This window comes from Neofelis nebulosa, chromosome 8, assembly GCF_028018385.1.
Source record: "Neofelis nebulosa isolate mNeoNeb1 chromosome 8, mNeoNeb1.pri, whole genome shotgun sequence".
Classification (NCBI taxonomy): Eukaryota; Metazoa; Chordata; class Mammalia; order Carnivora; family Felidae; genus Neofelis; species Neofelis nebulosa.
The window spans coordinates 58,826,763-58,847,983 of record NC_080789.1 but is presented as its reverse complement, the minus strand read 5'-3'; the positions used below and the strand labels follow the sequence as shown (position 1 = coordinate 58,847,983).

Below are 21,221 nucleotides of genomic sequence, written 5' to 3'. Positions count from 1 at the left end.
GGAACTCCTAAGTCCTCCTCCCTTCTTGGCGGGGTGCGCCTTAGAGGTCGCGTGATTACTGATGGGAGGGAGTGGGGGAGGGGACCCCAGAGCTCAGAATTCTGGAAGACTCCAGAGGAGTCTCATGCACTGAAAATCATCTCAGCCCCCTCCTCACAGGGCACTACACTTCAGACCCTTGTGGGAAACGACACAAGCTAGAGTTGCTGCCTGCAGATTCCCAAGGGACAAGTTTGAATAGGAATCTGCCGTGCAGCCTTGGCAAAGTTCCTGTTTCTGTGGTAAACACTGAGACACACCCAGAAACAAACACATAATGTACTATTTCCTTGGCCATAAGACCACACGCGCGCACACACACACACATGCTTACACATGTGCGGGCAGGCTCACAGACACGTTAGCCCTCAGAGCAACAAGCAAGTCACAATAAGACACGCACATACACAACGCTGGCTCAGCTTCTGAGTCATCGTCACAACTGGTGGCTGTTTTTTGCAGCTTTTGCTGGAGGAGGAGCTGAAGGAGGCCAAGGGACCCAGAGAGGTCTCCATGCCCCCAAACCTGAGAGACAAGGTGTATAGAAAGGGTGGTCTCTGGGGGATGGTGGGAGATGGGAGATTTCAACTCCCTTCCTCTTCCCCTAGGCAGGGCTGGGCTGAGGGGCCAAAGCTAGGCCTATGCTGCCCCCTGGTGCTTAAACTGATTCTCAGAGCCCAGCTCCTCCCTGTCCTGTCCCATGTGGATGGTCATGTGTGTGCAAGAGTGCACATGTACATGGAAGTCCCAGCCAGGCAGCAGAGGGTAGCAGTTAAGAACTGGGACTTTGGAGGGGCGCCTGGGTGGCTCAGTCGGTTAAGCGTCTGACTTTGGCTCAGGTAACGATCTCATAGTTCTTGGGTTCGAGCCGCACATTGGGCTCTGTGCTGACAGCTCAGAGCCTGGAGCCTCCTTCAGATTCTGTGTCTCCCTCTCTCTCTGTCCCTCCCCCACTTGCACTCTGTCCGTCTGTCTGTCTGTCTGTCTGTCTCTCTCTCAGAAATAAACATTAGAAACAAAATTTAATTAAAAAAAAAAAAAGAACTGGGACTCTGGAGACAGGCTGCTTGGGTTCAAATCCTGCCAACACTGCTAACTGAACTGCACAACTCTGGGCAAGTTACTCTTTGTGTTACAGTTTGCCATCTGTAAAATGGAGCAAATGATCGTCTTAACTCATAAGGTTGTGGGAGTGAGATGCAATAATATATACGAAGGCTTAAAACAATGCCTGGCACATAGTAAATATTAGGCACTCTTTTTATGGTCCAGAATAAGCCAGGTGTGAGGAAGGCAGAAGGGCTTCCCTCCTATATAGGGGTCCCTAGGTTTGGGGGTAATAATACTGCCACAAAGACAGAAATATTGGAGGTATGTGTGCTTATGTGTTGATTGTGTCTGGAAGGCAGTGAACTGAGGAGATGGTATGGGTGGAGATGGCAGGTAGGGAATCTGTCCGTGGGTTTGTATGACCAGCAATGCTGGGACTGCAGTGTATGCACATAGGTGCTCAAGACACATGCTCCCAGGTCCCCACTCTGCCCGCAGACATCCACAGACAGTGGCTGAATTCCTAAGGGTCTCAGAAGGTCCAAGTTTCCCCGAATTTTGGCAAGAGAAGGGGAGGATTGAACGCAGTCTCTAACTTTGGGTCCTTTTGCAGGGTAGAAAGGCAGGAGAAGTACTGGTAGGGAAACACTATTTTTTGTCATCCTCTTTAACTGATTGCACCAATGGGGACACTGTGGTGTCATGGGAATAAGCCAGAGTTAATTAATTAATTAATTAACTGATTTTTAAGAACCCAGAATTTAGAGGCCAATCCGGCTTGGGTACGACACCACTTAAGAGCTTTGTGACTGTGTGTCAACCCCTCAAATGGAGACAACAGTTCAGAAAAATTTAAGGAGGCACTCATCTTCAGGTTGCACAGTTGTAGGGTCTGCTAGACTTTCAGTAATGGCACCCCCACTTGCATGACCCTGGGACTGGGTACCTTGCTTGCCTCACCCATAAGCCCTGCCATCCCACCAAGTAGTCATAAAGATTATATGAGAGAAAGCATAGGAAAAAGGAACTTTGTGGTCTGTAAAGGGCAGTTTGCAAGCCAATAGTGAGTCACAAAAGCAATCTGAAGACTGTTTTAGTTTGTTAAGGCTACCGTAACAAAGCATCACAAGCTGGCTTGGCTTAAACAACCAAATTTCTTGTCTCACAATTTTGGAGGCTAGAAGTCCTCAGATCAAGATGTTGGCAGGGTTGGTCCCTTCAGAGAGCTGGGAGGGAAAAATCTGTTCAAGGTATCTCTCCTTGGCTTGTAGATGGCCATCTTCAAGTTCATATGGTGTTCCTCCTATATTTGAGCCTGTCTCCAAATTTCCCCTTTACATAAGGACACCAGTCATATTGGCTTAGGGCACACCCTTAATGACCTCATTTTAACTTGATTACCTCTGTAAAGTCCATATCCCTAAATAAGGTTACATTCTGAGGTACTGGGCAAACCTCAAATGAATATGAATTTTTGAGGTACATATGAATTCAATATGAAAATATGAATTTAAAAAACTTAATTAAAGTAAGCTCTATGCCTTACATGGGGCTCAAACTCACAACCCTGAGATCAAGAGTTGCATGCTCTACTGACTGAGCCACCCAGGTGCCCCTGAAAATATGAATCTTTGAGAGATACAGTTTAATCTATCATAGTGAGCTTTGACCATCACTTTTTTAAAATGTTTATTTATTTTTGAGAGAGACAGAGAGCAGGGGAGGGACAGAGAGAGACAGGATCTGAAGCGAGCTCTGCGCTAACAGCAGAGAGCCCAACACAGGGCTTGAACTCATGACCCAAACTGTGAAATCATGACCTGAGCTGAAGTTGGATGCTTAACTGACTGAGCCACCCAGGCGCCCTTCACTTTCTAAAAACAAAGTAGGATAAAATAGAACAGAAAATATCAGAATGCATCACACAAAGTAAGGGTAAGTATTGTTTAATGAAACTTTTGTTTCAGTTTTATATAAGTATCTGAGTTACAGGTCTTGATATAAAAGATAATTTTTATTGCAGACTGGGATCACAGATCAAAGCACTATTTGGATGTTGGTAAACATCATGTATCACTTTGCATTGCTTTTTAGTTATTTTAGGGGTATATCCTTCTTCTCTGACAAGAACAGAAGTTCCCAGAGGGTGGGGATTCATATCATACTTACACATTCCTATGCAGCTAGAAAAGACAACATGCATTCTTGCTAATGAAGACAAGGACTATTGTTTACTGAGTCTTTACTAGGTACCTGGTGCTGGGCTAAATGTTTTACAGATACTCTCTTATAGAAGGACTACACTTAGTCACGTATTGATGGCAGGAGCTCAGTGCATTTCACAGATAAGATGAGTGGCTGCCGTGTTCAGGAGCACTGGGTAGTGTCCTGGGATTTGTGGAGGATTGAGGGAAAGAAGGAAAAAGTCACAGAAGAAGTATGGGAATCTGCTGTGGACCCTTAGTCACCCCTGTCTCTCAGGCCTTTGCCATTCTCCCCAACTTTTCATCCACCTTGATATCACCTCAACACTTAGATTAGATGAAACAGAGACTATAAATTGGAAACTCCCCCAGTTTCCTTCTGTCAACCAACACATATTCATCAGCAACTGCACCTTCCCCATAGGCTCAGAGGACAAGGAGCCCCTGTCCCTGTCCCTACTCTTCCCTGAGGTATGCTTCTCCTCAGGAACCCCCTCTGTCTCCTCAGGCACTGTTCCATTCATTGTCTCTTTGATCCTCCAAATCTCCAACTTCATTCTCTAATTATTACAGCTCTTTACTCTGAGCATATATACCAACATATTCAACACCCCCCTTCTTTAAAAAAGTAAAATTGCTGGGGCGCCTGGGTGGCGCAGTCGGTTAAGCGTCCGACTTCAGCCAGGTCACGATCTCGCGGTCCGTGAGTTCGAGCCCCGCGTCAGGCTCTGGGCTGATGGCTCGGAGCCTGGAGCCTGTTTCCGGTTCTGTGTCTCCCTCTCTCTCTGCCCCTCCCCCGTTCATGCTATGTCTCTCTCTGTCCCAAAAATAAATAAAAAACGTTGAAAAAAAAAAAAAAAAAAAAAAAAAAAAAAAGTAAAATTGAACTGATAGCAAACATATAAGACAATGCTTGGAATGTGTATTTAGTTAAATCAGTAAAAATTGTTGGTGTCTGTTCTCAGGTTCTTACAGCCGACAGGGGGAGTCAGATCAGTTAGCAAACAGTGATATTATAGGATAATCAAGGCTGTGAATCCAGTGAATCACAGGGTGCTACGGGGACACATAGGAGGGGCATCTACACTAGATAGCAGATAGGAGAGATCAGGGAGCTCCCTGTAGGAGGTGATGCCTGAACTAAATCTTGAAGGAAAAATAGGAATTATTCAAGCAAAGAACAAAAGGAGAGTTAAACCAGGAAGAGAATCTAGCGTGTGTAAAAGTATGGATACTGTGGGAGCATGGTACCTTCTGGAAAAGGGATGGTAGTTGGCAATGGGGAGCATTAGAAGATTTGGGCAGGTGAGTAATATGATGAGGTTTCTCAGAAATACCACCCGCTACAGTGTAGTGAATGGATTTAAAGTGTAAGTCTGAAGCCAGAACAGTTCAGAAGGTTACTAATAATGGAGGAGGAGACCGTTTCATGGAGGGGTAGAAGTGAAGCATTGTAGAATCAAGGCTGGGTAGGAAGAGAAATAAAGACATGAGGAACTGGTGGGTAAGGAAAGAACAGAGTCAAGGAACTGGAAGTCTCAACAGACCTAAAGAGTAGCCTTACTGGGAGCAAAGGAAAAACGAGTTAGAGGCCTGGAGTGTTGCAGTTGGAGACAAGGGGATGAGATTTCAGGCCAGCTCTCCTAGGAGGACACCGTGTAGGTCATGGCTCCAGGGCTGAGTGGCTATGGCAACATGATGGTTGATGAGTCATTGGAGTTGAGGACGGCAAGGAACCAAGAAGCCAGGGTGCTGGCTGGACTACTCGCATGCATAGTTGAAGCCATCTGGGTTTGCAAAGACCTGAGGTGGATAGGAATACAGTAGGTCAGATGCCAAAGTCTTCAGGGAGTGTGGGCAAAAGTGATCGTGACATCATCAGTGGATGCCAGCAAAAATAACAAGAACTAACCTTTAGTGAGAGCTTATGTGTCACTTCAATTCCTACCTAAAATTCTGAACACTGTACATTTTATCCTACAACAATACTGTGAGATAGAATTATGTGCCCAAGATGGTAACCACTCACCACATGTGGCTATTTAATTTTAATTTAAAAATTCAATTCCTGGGGTGCCTAGGTGGCTCAGCCAGTTAAGCGTCCAACTCTTGGTTTGGGCTCAGGTCATGAACTCATGATTCATGGGTTCAAGCCCTACGTGCGGCTCTGCGCTGACAGTGTGTGACCTGCTTGGGATTCTCTCTCTCCCTCTCTCTCTCTCAAAATAAATAAATAAGGCGCCTGGGTGGCTTAGTCTGCTGAGCGTCCGACTTCAGGTCAGGTCATGTTCTTGTGGTTGATGAGTTTGAGCCTGGCTTGCTGCTCTCAACGCAGAGCCTGCTTTTGATCCTCTGTTCCCCTCATTCTGCCTCTCTCTCTCTCTCTCTCTCAAAAATAAGTAAATAAGTAAATAAATAAATAAGTAAATAAATAAATAAATAAATCCCTCAGATACACTAGCCACATTTCAAACGCTCAATAGCCACATATGGCTAACGGCTACTATATTAGCACAGACATGGGACATTACCATCATCACAGAAAGTTCTACCGGATAGCGTTGATAGCCCTCATTTTACAGATGAGGAAACTGCAGTGTGGAAAGGTTAAGTATCCTGCCTAAAGCCAAAGACCTGGCAAGTGAGAGAGCTGGGATTTGGACCCAGTCAGTCTGGTGTGATGACTGTTGCCCGGGAGCAGTATGCACATCTTCTCAGTGGAAGGTGGAATTGCTGGCCCTTAAAATGTAGAGGGATTTATAGGACTATCAAGGCGAGCACTTATGGTAGCGCCTCAGTAGCAAGCCCTTCTGCCTTGCTGGCAAAGTCTGGATTTTGTACAGGTGTTCCCCTCCCATGCATTCAGGGGATGAATCTCATTGGTCTAGCCAATCCCATTCCCCTGGCCACTAGGACCTTAGGGGGTTCTTGGGAAAGATTCTGTTCTTCTTCAAAGCTAAGTCCATATGTGAGGACTGAAACAGTTGCGACCAAGGAGAGCACTTAGGATAGAGAAGCAGTGTGAAGAGGTAGAAAACTGTCGAACCAGCCCTGGATCTGCTCTAGAACTCCACCTTGTTCCATTTACTTTAATTGGGTCTTGTGTTACTTGCTTCTAGATGTATCCCTAACTGAGACCTCAGTGGAGCCAGGTGACTATTGGAAATGGAGAGCCCAGAACATCTGAATGCCCATGTTCCCATACCACCCATCTTATGCACCTGGGAGAATAAGTGATAGTTCATTAAAAGAAGAATGTCCTCAGGGAAGAAGCAGGTTTCAGACAAGCAAAGAGGGGCAAGGACAATCTGAGCCAAGTGTGGCTTCAAGCTTTGTGCAAGGAGGGGTATGGGGAGCAGTGCAAGGGTGGTCAGGAAGAGGAAGCACTGGATTAAGTGGAGAAGGGTAGACGCCCATTGAGGCTTGCCAAGGATGACAGGATGTGTGCAATGGTAGGGTCAGCTGATCTCAAGTTTCCAAATAGAGCCCTGGGGCTGTCAGAGGCTTACTGTGGCCAATAGATCTTCACCTCACAGAAGAAAAAGTGGCAACCTTGGTGGGTGGGCGAGCATCCCTGGACGGAGCCAGCTGTGGTCAGGATTGAGCTTCTGCAAGGAAATCCCAGGCCTCTAACTGGCCCTTTAACTACTGTCTTATCTCTCTCTCTTCCCCTGTGTAGCCAAGCTTCTTGGGAAAGTTATTCACATTCATGGTCTTCCCTTCCTCACCTCCTCAGGACACTGCCAATGGGTGGCTGCCCCCACCAGTCCAATGAAACTGTTCAGGCCCATGTCTTTTTTGCCTACCTATGTACCCGGGACACTGGCCCACCCCCGTCTTTGCTGGACCCCTCAGCAGTATTCAACACCGTTAGCCGTTCTTGACTAAGCCTTCCCCTTGTTGGTTTTCCTGCTTCCTCTCTCCTAGTCCTCCCTCTATGTCTCTAGGTGCTCCTTCTCAGTCCCGCCTTCACCAGGCTACTCTTCCTGTGTAATGTCATCCAGACCCAAGGCTAAAGCATCCCAGCAGCAAAGCAATGTAATATGGTGGCTTAAACCATGGCCTCTGGGGCTAGGGCACCTGGGTTCAAATCCCTGCCATACCACTCCACCTCTGTGTGACATCTAAACCCCTGTCAGGATATAGATCATAATCCCCACCCCATCCCCACTGTTCTGATTTTATTTTCTGGAATTCATATAAATAGAGTAAAACGGGATGTGCTTTTATACGTCTGGTTTCTTTTACTCACTGGTGAATGTTCTGAGACTCACCCATGTTGTTGTGTGTAACACAACATAGTTTGTCCATTACTGGGTAGCATCTCATTGTAGTCTATCATTTTTTAAAAAATGACAAATACCTGGCTGTATCCAGTTTTTGCCTATTATGAAGAAAACTGCTATGTGCATTCTTCTTCAAATCTGTTTGTATACATTTTCATTTCTCTTGAATAAATAACTAGGAGTATAATTGCTGGGTCATAGGTATATGCTCACTTTTATAAGAAATGTTACATATTGTTCCAAACCGATAGTACATTTTACATTCTCAACACTGTGTGTGAGTTCCAGTTGGTCTACTTCTCACTAACATTTGGTATTGTGAGTTTTTAAAAGTTTAACCATTTTGGTGAGTGTGGAAAATTTTCCATTGTGGTTTTAACTTGAATTTTCTTGATGACTAAAGATGCTGAACACTTTTCATGTGCTTATTGTCCATTCATACATGTTCTTTTGTGAAGTATCTGTTCAAATATTTTGTCCATTTTTTAAAAAGTTGTCTTTTTATTACTGTGTTATAGATTTTTTTTTTTTTTTTTTTTTACCTCTCCTGGATACCAGTCCTTTGTCAGATCAGTATTTTCCTTACCTGGCTTATTTGGCTTATTTGTTCATTTTCTTAATGGCGTCTTGTGATAAACAAAAGTTTTAATTCTTGATATTTCTTTTTTGTTTTTTTAATATTTATTTATTTTTGAGAGAGAGACAGAGTGTGAGCAGGGAGGGGCAGCGAGAGAGGGAGACACAGAATCTGAAGCAGGCTGCAAGCTCTGAACTGTTAGCACAGAGTCGGATGCAGGGCTTGAGCTCACGAACTGTGAGATCATGACCTGAGCCAAAGTCAGAGGCTTAACCATTTGAGCCACCCAGGAACCCCTAAATCTTGATATTTCTGTTATAGTTATTGCTTTCTATAACTTAAGAATTTTTTTACCGCCAAGTCATGAAGTTATTCTATGTTTTCACCTAAAAGTTTATCCTTTTAGCTCGTATGCCTTAGTCTGTTGATCCATTTTGAATTAATTTTTGCATATAGTATGAAGGAGGGGTCAAGTTTCACTTATTTCTTCCTTATAGCTATTCAGTTTTCTCTGCATCATTTGTTGAAAAGCTATTCCTTTCCCCAGTGGATTGCTTTGATACCTTTGTCAAAAATCAAGTGACCTTTAAGTGTGAGTCTATTTCTGACCCCTCTTATTCTGTTTCATGGATCTGTTTGTCGACCCTTAATGCCAGTACCACACTGTCTTGATTACTGTAGCTTACAAGTCTTGAAGCCAAGTGATATAAGTCTTCTAGCATTGGAATTTTAAAAGCTCTTCAGGTTATTCTATTGTGCAGCCTAGATATGAGAACTTTGAGAACATTCTAATGTGATCCAAAGTTTCTAGTCCTCGCTTTCTGTCACTATTCTCTAGGCTGACATGATAAATCAACTAACATACTTGATCCTGTCTTCTTAGTCTGGAGTCCTCTTCCTCCTCAGTTCTATGGCTGATACATTAGGACTTCTTGCCTGGCTCCCCACTACTTTTAGAAAAAAAGTTCTAAGTACTTCATGTGGCCAAAACCACCCTTTGTGACTAGGTTCCCTGATACCTCTTCCATTACCTTGCCCAACACGTATCTTGAACTTCAGCCATACCATATTGGCCATTTGTGTTTTAAACTTCTTCATGTCTCTATGCATTTGCCTGTCCTTCAACCTAAAACATGCATCTCTTGTCATTGCTTGTCATCTTCTTCCTCTCTCTTCAACATGTAGTTTGGCATCATACGCCCAGCTCTGCTTTGATATCTTTCTTTGGAATAGTTATCTGGCTCTGGTTCCCTCTGTGTTTTCCTTTATCACAGGCATTAGGCACTGTGTTGTGATTATCAATCATCAGGTTGAGCAACCCCACTAAATTGTGCACTTCTTGAAGGCTGAGATTGTGTGCTTTCATCTTGTCCCTTGTGCACACCTAGAAATGTGTCCAGCACAAATAAGATACCTAATAAATGTTGATTAAATGAATGAGAATTGGGCTCCAATCTGCACTGTGATTTGGGGCAGATTTCTTAATCTCCTTGAGCCTCTATCGCCATATCTATCTACAAACTGGAAATAACACCTATGCCACAGGTGGTTCTGAGATAGAAGTGACTTAATCCATGTAAAATACATTGAGTGGGCTTGGTACATGGTAAGTGCTCAGTAAATCTTGGTTCTCTTCCTACCTTCCACCAGACCCTTCAGAGACACCCTTCCTATTCACACTTCTTTAACCTTCTTTAACTGACCACTAGGTGGCGTCAGTCTCTGGCCTGACATTCAGTCCCAGAGCTGCCTCCTTTAATACCCCATCTTAGGCAGGAAAAGGAGATATTTAATAACTTGCTGGGAGATGCAAAAGGGAGATATCCTCTTTATACACCAACTTTTTTGCCTACTGCCACCATTGTAGGTATCCCAATCATGAATTGCAGAGAATTCCTCCTTGATTTCCCATATTTGGGTTGTAATTCCAGCACAAGGATTTAAAGATGGAAGAAACGTCTTAATAATAAAAGTGGGGTGGGACGCCTGGCTGTCTCAGTCGGTATAGCATGACACTCTAGATCTCTCAGGGTTGTAAGTTCGAGCCTCACGTTGGAAGTACAGATTACTTGAAAAAAATTGTTTTTAAGCGTAAGAGTGGGGTGAAAAGAAGCTGAAGCAGAGAAGGACTGAATAATGAGTGCAATAGGAGAAATACAGGAAAGATGTTAATAGTCATATTTCATTTGACAGTGGTTAGGCTGTCTCCTTTCCTTGAGTAGGCACCCCTAGTTTTTTGTTTTTTTTTTTTTTAATTTTTTTTTTCAACGTTTTTTTTTAAATTTATTTTTGGGACAGAGAGAGACAGAGCATGAACGGGGGAGGGGCAGAGAGAGAGGGAGACACAGAATCGGAAACAGGCTCCAGGCTCTGAGCCATCAGCCCAGAGCCCGACGCGGAGCTCGAACTCACGGACCGCGAGATCGTGACCTGGCTGAAGTCAGACGCTTAACCGACTGCGCCACCCAGGCGCCCCAACACCCCTAGTTTTAACAGTCCTGTTAGCCTCCTCCAGTCAAGAGTTCCTCATATTGGGTGGATGCAAAGAAGTAACAGACATGATCCTTGCCCTTAAGGAGTTTATGGTCTGGTGGTAGGCACAGACCTCCCAAAATTGAGTGCTAAATTCTAGGTATTGAGGCTATGTTGAGTGCAAGCTTGGAAGAGGACAGGAGAGCTTTTCTGAAGAGGGTAGGGAGGAGCTGCGAGAACAGTATAATTAAAGGCTCAGGTAGAAATATGCATTCTCTCATCTTACAGAGACACCCTCAGCAGTTCACATACTGGAAATAACCCAAGAGCCCAACAATCCCAGTAGATTGTGAAGTAATCAAGCAAGGAGATTCCAACCAGCCAATATAAAGAGTGAGCTAGATGTGTATGTTTAATGTGGAAAGGGATCAAAATTAGTTAATTGAAAAAAGAAGTTACAGAACAGTATATAGTGTATGAGCTCATTTGTGGTTTTAAAGGATGTCTATTTATATTTGTTTGTCAATAAAAAATTTTTTTAAACCTTCCAAAGGAAGCCCAAGAAACTCTTGATAGTGGTTACTGTGAGAGCAGGACTAAAGAATAAGATGTTGGAGCATGGCAAGTTTACTTTCTTTTTTTTTTTTTTTTTTTAAATTTTTTTTTTCAACGTTTTAAATTTATTTTTGGGAGAGAGAGAGACAGAGCATGAACGGGGGAGGGGCAGAGAGAGAGGGAGACACAGAATCGTAAACAGGCCCCAGGCTCCGAGCCATCAGCCCAGAGCCTGACGCGGGGCTCAAACTCACGGACCGCGAGATCGTGACCTGGCTGAAGTTGGACGCTTAACCGACTGCGCCACCCAGGCGCCCCGGCAAGTTTACTTTCACCTTCCTAGACTTTTTTTTTTTTTTTTTAATGTTTATTTATTTTTGAGAGAGAGACAAAGCATGAGCAGGGGAAGGGCAGAGAGAGAGGGAGACACAGAATCCAAAGCAGGCACCAGGCTCTGAGCTGTCAGCACAGAGCCAGATGCAGAGCTCGAACCCACAGACCATGAGATCATGACCTGAGCTGAAGTTGGATGCTTAACGCCCCCACCTTCCTATACTTCTTATATTCTTTCTGTACTTTTCTATACTCTTTGAGGTTTTTTTTTTTTTTTAACTAAGTATTACCATGTTTCACAATGTAAAGAATTCACATTTGATTCGGTTGTCTACAGATACTGAGCAGAGAGGTTCGCCAGCCAGGAAGAAACATAGGGAAAGCAATTTTAGGAAGATTCCTTTATGAAAAAGGAATGAGATGCCCCTCACAGCTCTCTTGGGCTATACATATGGTCACTCCAGATAGCTCTTTCCTTTCAGAACTGCCTGAAGTCGGCTTCACCTGACTTCACCTGGACCACAGTATTAGGAGCAGGGTCCTAGGTAAGGAAGGAACCAACCTAAGCATTCATTAAAAAGTTAGTGGGGCGCCAGGGTGACTCCGTCTGTTAAACATCTGACTCAGTCTCAGCTCAGGTCTTGATCTCAGGGTCATGAGTTCAAGCCCTGTGTTAGGCTTTGCACTAGGTGTGAAGCCTACTTTTAAAAAACCAAAACAGGGACGCCTGGGTGGCTCAGTTGGTTAAGCGTCGGACTTTGGCTCAGGTCATTATCTTGCGGTTCCTGTGTCTGGCTCTGTGCTGACAGCTTAGAGCCTGGAGCCTGCTTCAGATTGTCTCCCTCTCTCTCTGCCCTTCCCCCGCTTGCTCTGTCTCAAAATCAAATAAACATTTAAAAAACCAATTAATGGGGCGCCTGGGTGGCGCAGTCGGTTAAGCGTCTGACTTCAGCCAGGTCACGATCTCGCGGTCCGTGAGTTCGAGCCCCGCATCGGGCTCTGTGCTGACAGCTCGGAGCCTGGAGCCTGTTTCCGATTCTGTGTCTCCCTCTCTCTCTGCCCCTCCCCCGTTCATGCTCTGTCTCTCTCTGTCCCAAAAATAAATAAAAAACGTTGGGAAAAAAATTAAAAAAAATAAATAAAAAATAAAAAACCAATTAATTAATCAATTAAAACAAAACAAAACAAAAACAGCGAGTTCTTGCAATGTGCCTATCACTGCATTAGCCCATGAGGGCTGGATAAAAAGATGAACACGACCCCAACCCTGTCCAGAGAAACTCTCTGGCAGTGGAAATGGAGGAAATCTGAGCTATATTTCAGAGGGAGAAATGACAGGCCCTGAGCACAGGCTTACAAGATTGGATACAGGAGAGAAAGGCCAAAGAGGAATTGGCAAAATATCTGAAGTTTCTAGCCTAGGAGACTAAAAGCAGGTGGACTTGGCCCTGAGCAAAGTGAGCCCAGAGGAAGCTCTGGTTTGGTGAAAAGGTCCAGTGCCTTCCGGATTCTTCTCACTCTCCTTGCCATCATCAATGGGACAAGTCCTCCATGCTGGTCCCTTTCCTGCCAGGAACGGACTGGTGTGAGCACTTGGAGCCCTTCCCATTCCTCCACTAGAATTTAAAAAGTGAGAATGGTGGTGCAACCCTCTCTCATCTCTAACGTCAATTTCTGGCAGCCCACGACGTTGCCTGCTGCGTCCCTGAACTCTGACTTTCAGACACCCAAGGTACAACCTTAAAACACCGCCCAGAAGGGGGCAGTGGCCAGAAGCACATTCACCGGGCTCTGGGAACCGCCCGGCGCCTTCAGGACTCAAAGTAGCATTCCCGTGCGGTCTTGGGGCCGGGACAAAGGTCCGGCACTCAGCAGACACCTTAGACCTGGAGGCCTGGAAGCAGGGGTCCAGAGTCCCTCATCTTATCCCAAATCCCTGTTGCTCGGAATCTAAAACCCCGACTTCGTGGGAAGTCAGCCAGAAGGTATAAAAAACAAAACAAAACACCAAACCAAACATAAATGAACCCAGACCTCTTGGGGCGAAGGGGGGTGGCCCTTCCTTAACCCCACCCGTTGGTGACTCACCTCCCTCCAAACCAGGGCTTGCCCCTCCCGCGCCCGGTGCCAGGCGAGCAGGGCGGGGCGGGTACTAAGGTGGGCTCCATCCCCAGCCCTACGCGGGCGGACAAGCTCCGGCGTGTCCCCGCGGGTGTCCCTGTTTACTCTGAGCCCTGGGGCGAGGTGGGGGCGGGCCCTCGCAGCCCCTCCCCCACCCCGCCCCCCTTCTCCGAAGGCCCCAATCACTGTCTCTGTTTTACGAAGTCTCCAAATCAAACCTCAGCCTTTCCGCGTATCTTCCTTGCGAACTGGAGGCCCCTGCCCCCCACTCCAGGCAGGAGAGGCACAGTCAGAGTTCCCCGAGGAAATCGGGCCTCCGCCCGGACCCCAGGTCCTGGATCCCTAGACGGAGCCTGAACTCCTAGGACACGACACCGAGTTTCAAAGAGAAGCCCCTCAGCTCTCCTCGCCCACTGCCCAATCTCCCCTCGGCCCTTCAGCTCTCTGAAGCACGGGGGAGGGGGGGAGGCCCAGTCTGGGGGGAGGACGCTCCAGGCCCCAAACTGGCTAGCGGGGGTCCGGAGACCTTCACTCTAGGACCGCTGACCAGACCCAAATTCTGTCGCTGCGTTGACTCCCCCTCCCCAGGGCAGCGCGCCAAATCCGCGCATGCGCACTCACAGGATTGCCGCGTAGCTCTTTCTCCCCCCCCCCCCCTTTCTTTCCCCGCCCCTTCTCTCCCTCCCTCCTTTGCTGGTCCCCTCCCTCTCCCCCCCTCGCCCCCCCGTCGCGGCACCTCAGTCCGGGGAACAGTGGTGCGAGCTCCAGGCCCGTGCACTGAGGAGGCGGAAACCGGGGGAGCCCCCAGAGCTCCATCAGGCCCCTTCCAAACGCTCCCCCACCCGGTCCACGCCCCCCACCCCCTACCCCGCCTCCTCCCAATTGTGCATTTTTGCAGCCGGAGGCGGCTCGGAGATGGGGTTGTGAGCTTCTCTCTGGGAGGGGGAAAGAGGGGAGAAGAGAAAAGCAGGGGGTGAAGGGTTTGGATTTGGGAGGAGGGGGCGGGCGCACCCCCGACAGCAGGCCCTCCCCAAGGGGCTCTAAACTCTACCTCTTCACCCACGCCCCTGATGCTCTTTGCTTAAGGATAGGATAAGAATAGAGGAGGAGGAGGGGAGAAGGAGGAAAAGGGGGACCCCCCAATTGGGGGGGGCGACGGCAAGAAGTAGCAGGACCAGAGGGGAGGGGGCTGCTGCTTGCATCAGCCCACACCATGCTGACCCCGCCGCTGCTGCTGTTGCTGCCCCTGCTCTCAGCTCTCGTCGCGGCCGCTATCGACGGTGAGTGAGATTCCGCGGCCCCCTTGGACCCCTGGGGACACCCACTCCCCAGCCCCCACTCCTGCGCTCAGATGGGGAAGGGAGACGCGGGAGGGGGTGCCTTTTGTTATCCCAGTCCAGCTGACACAGCAGCGGCCCGACTGGGGGCGGGGATGGGGGTCCGATTTGGAGGATGGGGGCCCAGGGCAAATGATGCTTCCGGGACCCCCCAGCCCAAACAAAGACCAGAGGCCTGGGAAGAGAGAAAAGGGCTCCCCTTTTTTCTGATCCTGGGATCCAGAGGCCTTCTCCTCCTGTCTCTGGTTGGGGAGGGCCTCTGCCTCCCCTACATCCTCCACCCCCCCCCACCCCCATCTGAAATGTGAAGGAATCCGGATTTGCGATGTACTGCAAAAGGGTGGGGGGGCTTTTGCAGTGGCCTCTGAATCTGGAAGGGGGAGCTGGGTCAGGGTTGCTCCGCTGGGCAGAGGGCAGGCAGGCCCGGGAAGGCTGTGGGTGGGAAGAGGGAAGGCCACAGGGAAGGCCCCCTGCTTGGGTGTGGAATCTGGGCCTGGGGAGTCCAAGCTTGGAGGCCTGGGTCCAGGATCCAGCGGGCTACCCGTCTGGGTTCCTAAGCGGGCACTTCCCCCTCTCAGGGCCTCTGTCAGTAGCCTGGATAGGGCTGGGTGGGGGTGGGGTGGGGGGCAGCGATGCTATGTGACTTTGAATTTTCCTTCTTAATTCCTGGGAGCTTTGAGATGAAAAACGTCAGATGTCATCATTGGGGAAGGGGACTGGAGAATGGCCTGGAATGCTGAGGTGGGAGGGAGGAAAAAAGCTGCTTTCTCCCTGACTTCTGGCTTGATCACAGTTTGGACAGGAAGGAGAGTTGGAGGTTGGATGGGGGTTATGGCTATGCCCCTACCCCCCAATTCTCTGCTCCTTTAGGAAATGTGTTTATTTCTCTCCACCTTTGCCCCATACACACACACTTTGTATATTACAGTTAGGCTTGGGCTAGAACAGAGTCTTTTTGGGGAAATGGGGTGTCCCCTCTCCCCTCTCTATGTCAGCTATTTTTCTCTTGCTTGTGAGTCACTGGTTCAAGTCTTGCCCAAGCTTTGAGCTAGGATCATGGGGTTGGGCTGGGCTGGGCCCCTATTTGAGGAGGGTGGGATCTCATCCCTTCCCGTCATTTTGGTCCATCCAACCAGGGAAAAACCTGGACCCAGTACCATCATGCACCCCTCCTCCATCTTCTAAATTTTGCCAGGTTAGGATTGGGAAAGTTTTTCTCTGAAACCAGATTGTCTCTCCCTCTCCTCCCCTCCCCCCAGCTTGCTTCAGTTAGAGAAGAGAGGTTAGGGAGTCGGGAAGTAAATGTGCCCCCAAAAGACAGTATTTTCAGTGGCTCCCAGTTATGTTGACTGTCTGTTCCCTTCTCTGCCACTACCTCAGTTATCTGCCCAAGAGAAGAAAAGAGGCTTTCTCTTAAATATTCTCTCTCGACCAGTCCTCACAGGCAGCCCTAGCCCATGACTTCCTTGTTATACATGTTCTTTCCTCTTTTTCTCAACCCTGTGAGGTGGGAGGGGAAACTAAGGCAGAGAGGTTTGGGCACATGACTTCTAGGGGGAATAGAAAAAAATTTTTAAGAGAAAAAGAGAGACCCTCACATCATGGGAGGATGGAGTTAGGAAGAAGCAAGAGGGGCCTCTTCGGAGAGCAGAAAAGTCCCCATCCCATTCAAGGATAGCACCAGATTGCTTCACCCCCAGACTTCCAAGGTGGTTCTATTTGCCACACTACAGGTTAGTTGCTGGTGAGTGGAAGTGGGAGAGATTGGACATGTTCTCCTTAACTGTCTCCCTGCCCTTTCTTAAAATTTCCACCAAGCCCACATCTGTAATCCAGCTCAAACCAAACTGTATCCAAAGTCCCAGGAAGAGGACCCTTCCCCAGACACACTCTACTACTCTTACCTTGGGAATGGAAATATGAATCATCAGTTCTACCCCACTCTGAAGGGGGGGAAAGGGGTATTGTGCAGACCTGTAGGGCCGGTGCTATCCAGGGCAGCCCAGAGGATTCTCTTATCTCTACCCCTGCCCTCATGCCTTGGGCCCACTGACTTCTTTCTCCAAAGAAGAAAACCTTTTGACCCCAGATACCTAACTTTGTGTCTAAACTTTCTTTCTGCTGCTATCGCAGGCCTTGCTGCTTTCCCTCTAGGGGAGCAGCCCTAGGAGTCTTCCCCACCTCTTCTGCCTCGTCTGCTCCACCTGAACTCACCCCAGTGTCCCCTTCTCTTTGGGGAGCCATGTCACCCCCACTAGTAAACAGAATTGAGTGTACTTGCTATCAGGGAGGATGAGGAAATGGATGAGGTGGGGAATGGGAAAAAGGGTCATTGAGGACCCTGCTGAGCTTAGGAACACCTTGTAGTGGGGAGGGCAGCCCCAGGCAGTTATGGCTCAGGGAAGGCCGACTGCCTCCCTCTTTCCACACCCCTCTCCACACACACCCTTGAGCCAGTTGTATTACCAGTTATCAGACAAGCTGGGCAGTTGAAGTGAGTTATGAGGCTGAGGTGTTTGCCTCCTGGCTCTCTGAGAGAAACTTCCAAACTCCTTTTTTCCACAGTCAGACCCCCATCCTTGAACATCTCCCCTTCCCCTGGTCTTTCAAAGCAGGGATGTTTAGCACAACGATTTGGAGATTGGAGGAATATTTTGATGTTAGAGGCTTCTTCTTTTCTTCCAATCTTGCTCCCCCTTCCTCCATTTTCTCTCCTCCCCCCCCCCATATATATATGTTGTTGTTTGTTTTGGTTTTTGGTTTTTGGTTTTTTTGTTTACCTCCAACCTCTCCACTGTCACTGAACCTCTTAAGGATGTCAGTTGGGGTCCTGGCTAGAGCCAGATCCTGTCCAAATCCGCCCAACTCCTCAAGACTCCATGCTTTAAGGAACCCCTCTTTACTCAAGTCAAACTTTCTTTCCTCCTGCTGAGGTCTCTGCCTTTGCACATCAGAACCCCGAGCCTAGGGCATATTGCCCCTCAGTAGTCTCTTGTCAGGATCCCCCCACTCTGTGTACTCTCCAGGATTCAAGCCTTCTGGATCTGTATGGAGGGCTCACCGCCCTTGGGGAATCTGGGTGCAGCTGATTGGGGCCATGAAAGGGTCCTTGACCTGGTGGAGCTGGGTGCCCCTGTGAGCATTTAGAGAACTTAGTCCCACCCCACTGTGTTCAGTCCCAGATTTCAGCCCAGTTAGCAGGATCCTGCATTGTTTGGAGAAGGAAGCAGTTGGCTTTGGAGTGCTTCCGGTGCAGTGGCCCCAGGCACTAGTGTAAAAACTCCCCAGGAAAGAGGTGAGGGATAGTGGTGGGGGAGAGGTGTTTGTCCCTCTTGCTCCCTCAGGGGAGATGAGAGTCTCTCCGAGGCCTTGGCTTCTCTGGTTGAAGAGCTCCAGTCTTCTTCCCCTAACTCCCTATTCTGTGGGAGGCAATAACCCTTGTTCTGGGTATTCCTTGGGACAGACACTGCTACAGCAGGCACTCTGTCTCCATAAGTCAGGATATATGTTGCCCCCACCCTACTCTGAGTCTTGGGGGCTTGTTGTTTTTTGGGTTCATCCTAAGACAACTGTGCCATTATCTTGGCAGCCTCTGGGCTGAGACCCCTTCCTGTCTATTTTTCCTCTGTCTGCTGTCATTGGTGTGTGCTCTCTTGGCCTCTCCAAACCTTTGTCTCTCATCCTCCTGGTTCATCTCTGTCTGGTTGCCCACCCTTTGTGGCATTCTCTGTCTATCTTTTTTAGTCTCCATTGCTTGATTTGTCTCTACCTGGTCTCCATCCACTTCCATCCAGGCCTGGGATGGGCATCTCAAAACTCCGTGGGAGTGAGCATCTCTCCTGGGCTTTCCCACGTGCTCTCTTTCCCACCTCGCCATTTTGGAATTATTCTTCCCCTCCCAGGTCAGAGTCGGAATGTCCAGTTCTGCAGTTCGCCCTTCACTTTCCTCCAAATTTCTCTCTCTTTTTCCCCCTCCACTACTTTCAGGAATGGATTTTGGAGAGAATGTTTCTGGAGGAAGGGAACTTGATACCTTTATGGGCTGAGTAATAGGGGAGAGGAGATATTTCAGAAGGAAAGGGGGAGGTTAGACTTCTCTCAGAACTTCCTCATGACCTGAGAACTGGAGAAAGATGTGGGGAACGGGTCAGGAGCTTAGACCTTCTCCTTCTGCTGAGCATAAACCATGCGTGTATGTTGGGGGGTAGGCTTATAAAGGCCTTATAAAGGCCTGGTGAGAGATATGATGACCTCTGGGGGGATTTGAGGGGTTGAATTTTGCTTGTGGGGAAAGGAAAAGATGGTGGGGAGGTCACTGGTCAGGCTAATGTCCTGCTGAGTCAATATTGACTCAGGATGGAGGGGGAGACCCTTCCCCTCCCTTGGCAGTCCAAGCCATCCCGTCTGTACGTCTGTCCAGGCCGCAAAAGCAGAGTCCCAGACTCAGGAATGACAAAAATGTGTCTGAGCCTCACTGAGCTGCGGGAAGGAGCCACCGGGTAACACCCAAAATACATAAAATTCAGTGAAAAGCTCTCGGTTTGGGTCTGGGAGGCCCTGCTGCCCCACCCCCCTATGTTTGAAAGTTTAGATTCCTGCAGGCTCTGCCCCCCAGCCCCTGGCCACCCCCAGCTCCTCTGTTCCTTTAGATATCTCACATGGTTCCCTTTAGAAAATATCCCCCGGCTAACACAGCCTATCTCTCCCTCTGCTGTGTCTGCTCTTGAAAAGGGCCCCAAGGGTCCCCTTCATGCTTTCCTGGCCTCAAGTCTCCTGGTCCTTTAGGACACGCCATCTGAGGTCGCAGCTCCCTTGCTCCCAAGGGGAACTCCCAAGGGGATCAATGGATGGGTCTCCTCTTCTGGAGAAGACTCCCTCAGGGTTTGTCCTTTCCTGTCATCCTCTCTTCTCTAGCCAGGCACTCTCGCCCTCCTTCCCCACCCCACCCCCAAGGTCCCGGAATGGGACAGAGGACAACAGCCAAGGCTCAAGCAGGGCAGTGGGGTCCGTGTTGTGTCTGGACACACACCCAAGCCTACACCTCCTGTCCTGGCTCCAGCTTGGTGGCCCTGGGGGCCATGGCTGGGCTGGGTGCCTGGGTTTGGGAGGGGGGGCAGGGGTGTTGGCCAGAGTTAGCATGGCGGTCACATTCATCTCCAGGCAAAGCTGAGAACAGACGGCCCCTGTGTCCCAGCGTTCTTGCTGCAACCTCACTCACTCTCCTCCCTCTCCAGTCCTCTCCTCCTTCTTCTCCTTCCTCTGTCTTCCCTCTCTGTTCTGTTCTTGTCCCTCTCTGCCTCCTCCACCTCCCCCTCCTCTCTGAGGAGCCCTGAAGGTCACTGCCATCCCCTATAATCTCTTTCCCCACTCCTAGTGCCAGAGGACCAAAATATTCTCCCTGCCAGTTCCTTTTCTTCATCCTTTTTCATCTGGCTCCATCCTCATGGTCAGTGAGGAAACCACCTGTTCAGTTACCCATCACTCTGTGCCTCAGTTTCCTCGTCCGTACAATGGAGATTGCAACAGTACCCACCTCCCAGGGTTTTGAGGATCTAAATGAATTAACATGAACAAAGTGTTTCAGGTCAGTGGCTGACGAGTAGTGACCATGTTGAAAAGTGTTAGTTAGCTCCTATCATTAGGAAGCCCCAATTCTCATGAGGGCTGGGAGGCAGAGGAGGCTAGTGGTTGCTCCCGAACTTAGGCCATGTTGTTCCTTCACCTTAGCGGCGGACCACAAAGATGGGTTTTGTGGCTGCTAGCGTCAGATGCAGAAGGCTCAGCTGAGGGGAGTGGGGTTGGCCGGCAGTTCTAAGCAGATTACAAGTGCCCTACCCCACCCCCACTGCAGCTCCCTCCCACCTCAGAGGGAGGCTTCTCTTGGCTATGTAGACTGCCCCAAAGTAGGTTATTTGTTTCTTTCCTCCCCACTCCCCCTGAAGAAAATCAAAGACAGGCTTCAGCCTTCAAACTCCAGATTCCTGGGGCTTTCTTCACCATCCCTGACAGGAAGGAAGTGCTGTCACATATCTCTCCAAGATCCTTGTGCTGCCTGGTCCCTTGGGAGCAGTGCAGCGCCCCCAGGTCCCTCTGCCCCAGCCCTGAAGAGGTGCTGCGATGGGACAGGGGCCCCGAGTGCTCCTCTTCCTTTCCTTCCCCCATCCCCCACTACCCCCCTCCACAAGAGCACATCTGGTTTGTGAATCTCTCTCATTCCAGCTTTCCGAGTTTGCCAGCTGCTGTTTCC

At 48.6% G+C, this 21,221-nt stretch overlaps 1 protein-coding gene across 2 annotated transcripts in view; it reads left to right on the top strand.

Annotated features, from left to right (window-relative positions):
• The first annotated feature begins 14,367 nt into the window (after nt 1–14,367).
• Nucleotides 14,368–21,221, top strand: part of LRP1 (LDL receptor related protein 1) — an 81,150-nt gene continuing 74,296 nt past the window's right edge. For both annotated transcript variants that reach the window (XM_058742306.1, XM_058742305.1), the window contains exon 1: nt 14,368–14,917. In XM_058742306.1, coding sequence (XP_058598289.1) covers nt 14,851–14,917 — 67 coding nt within the window. In that variant the 5' untranslated portion in view covers nt 14,368–14,850. The remainder of the gene's footprint in view (nt 14,918–21,221) is intronic.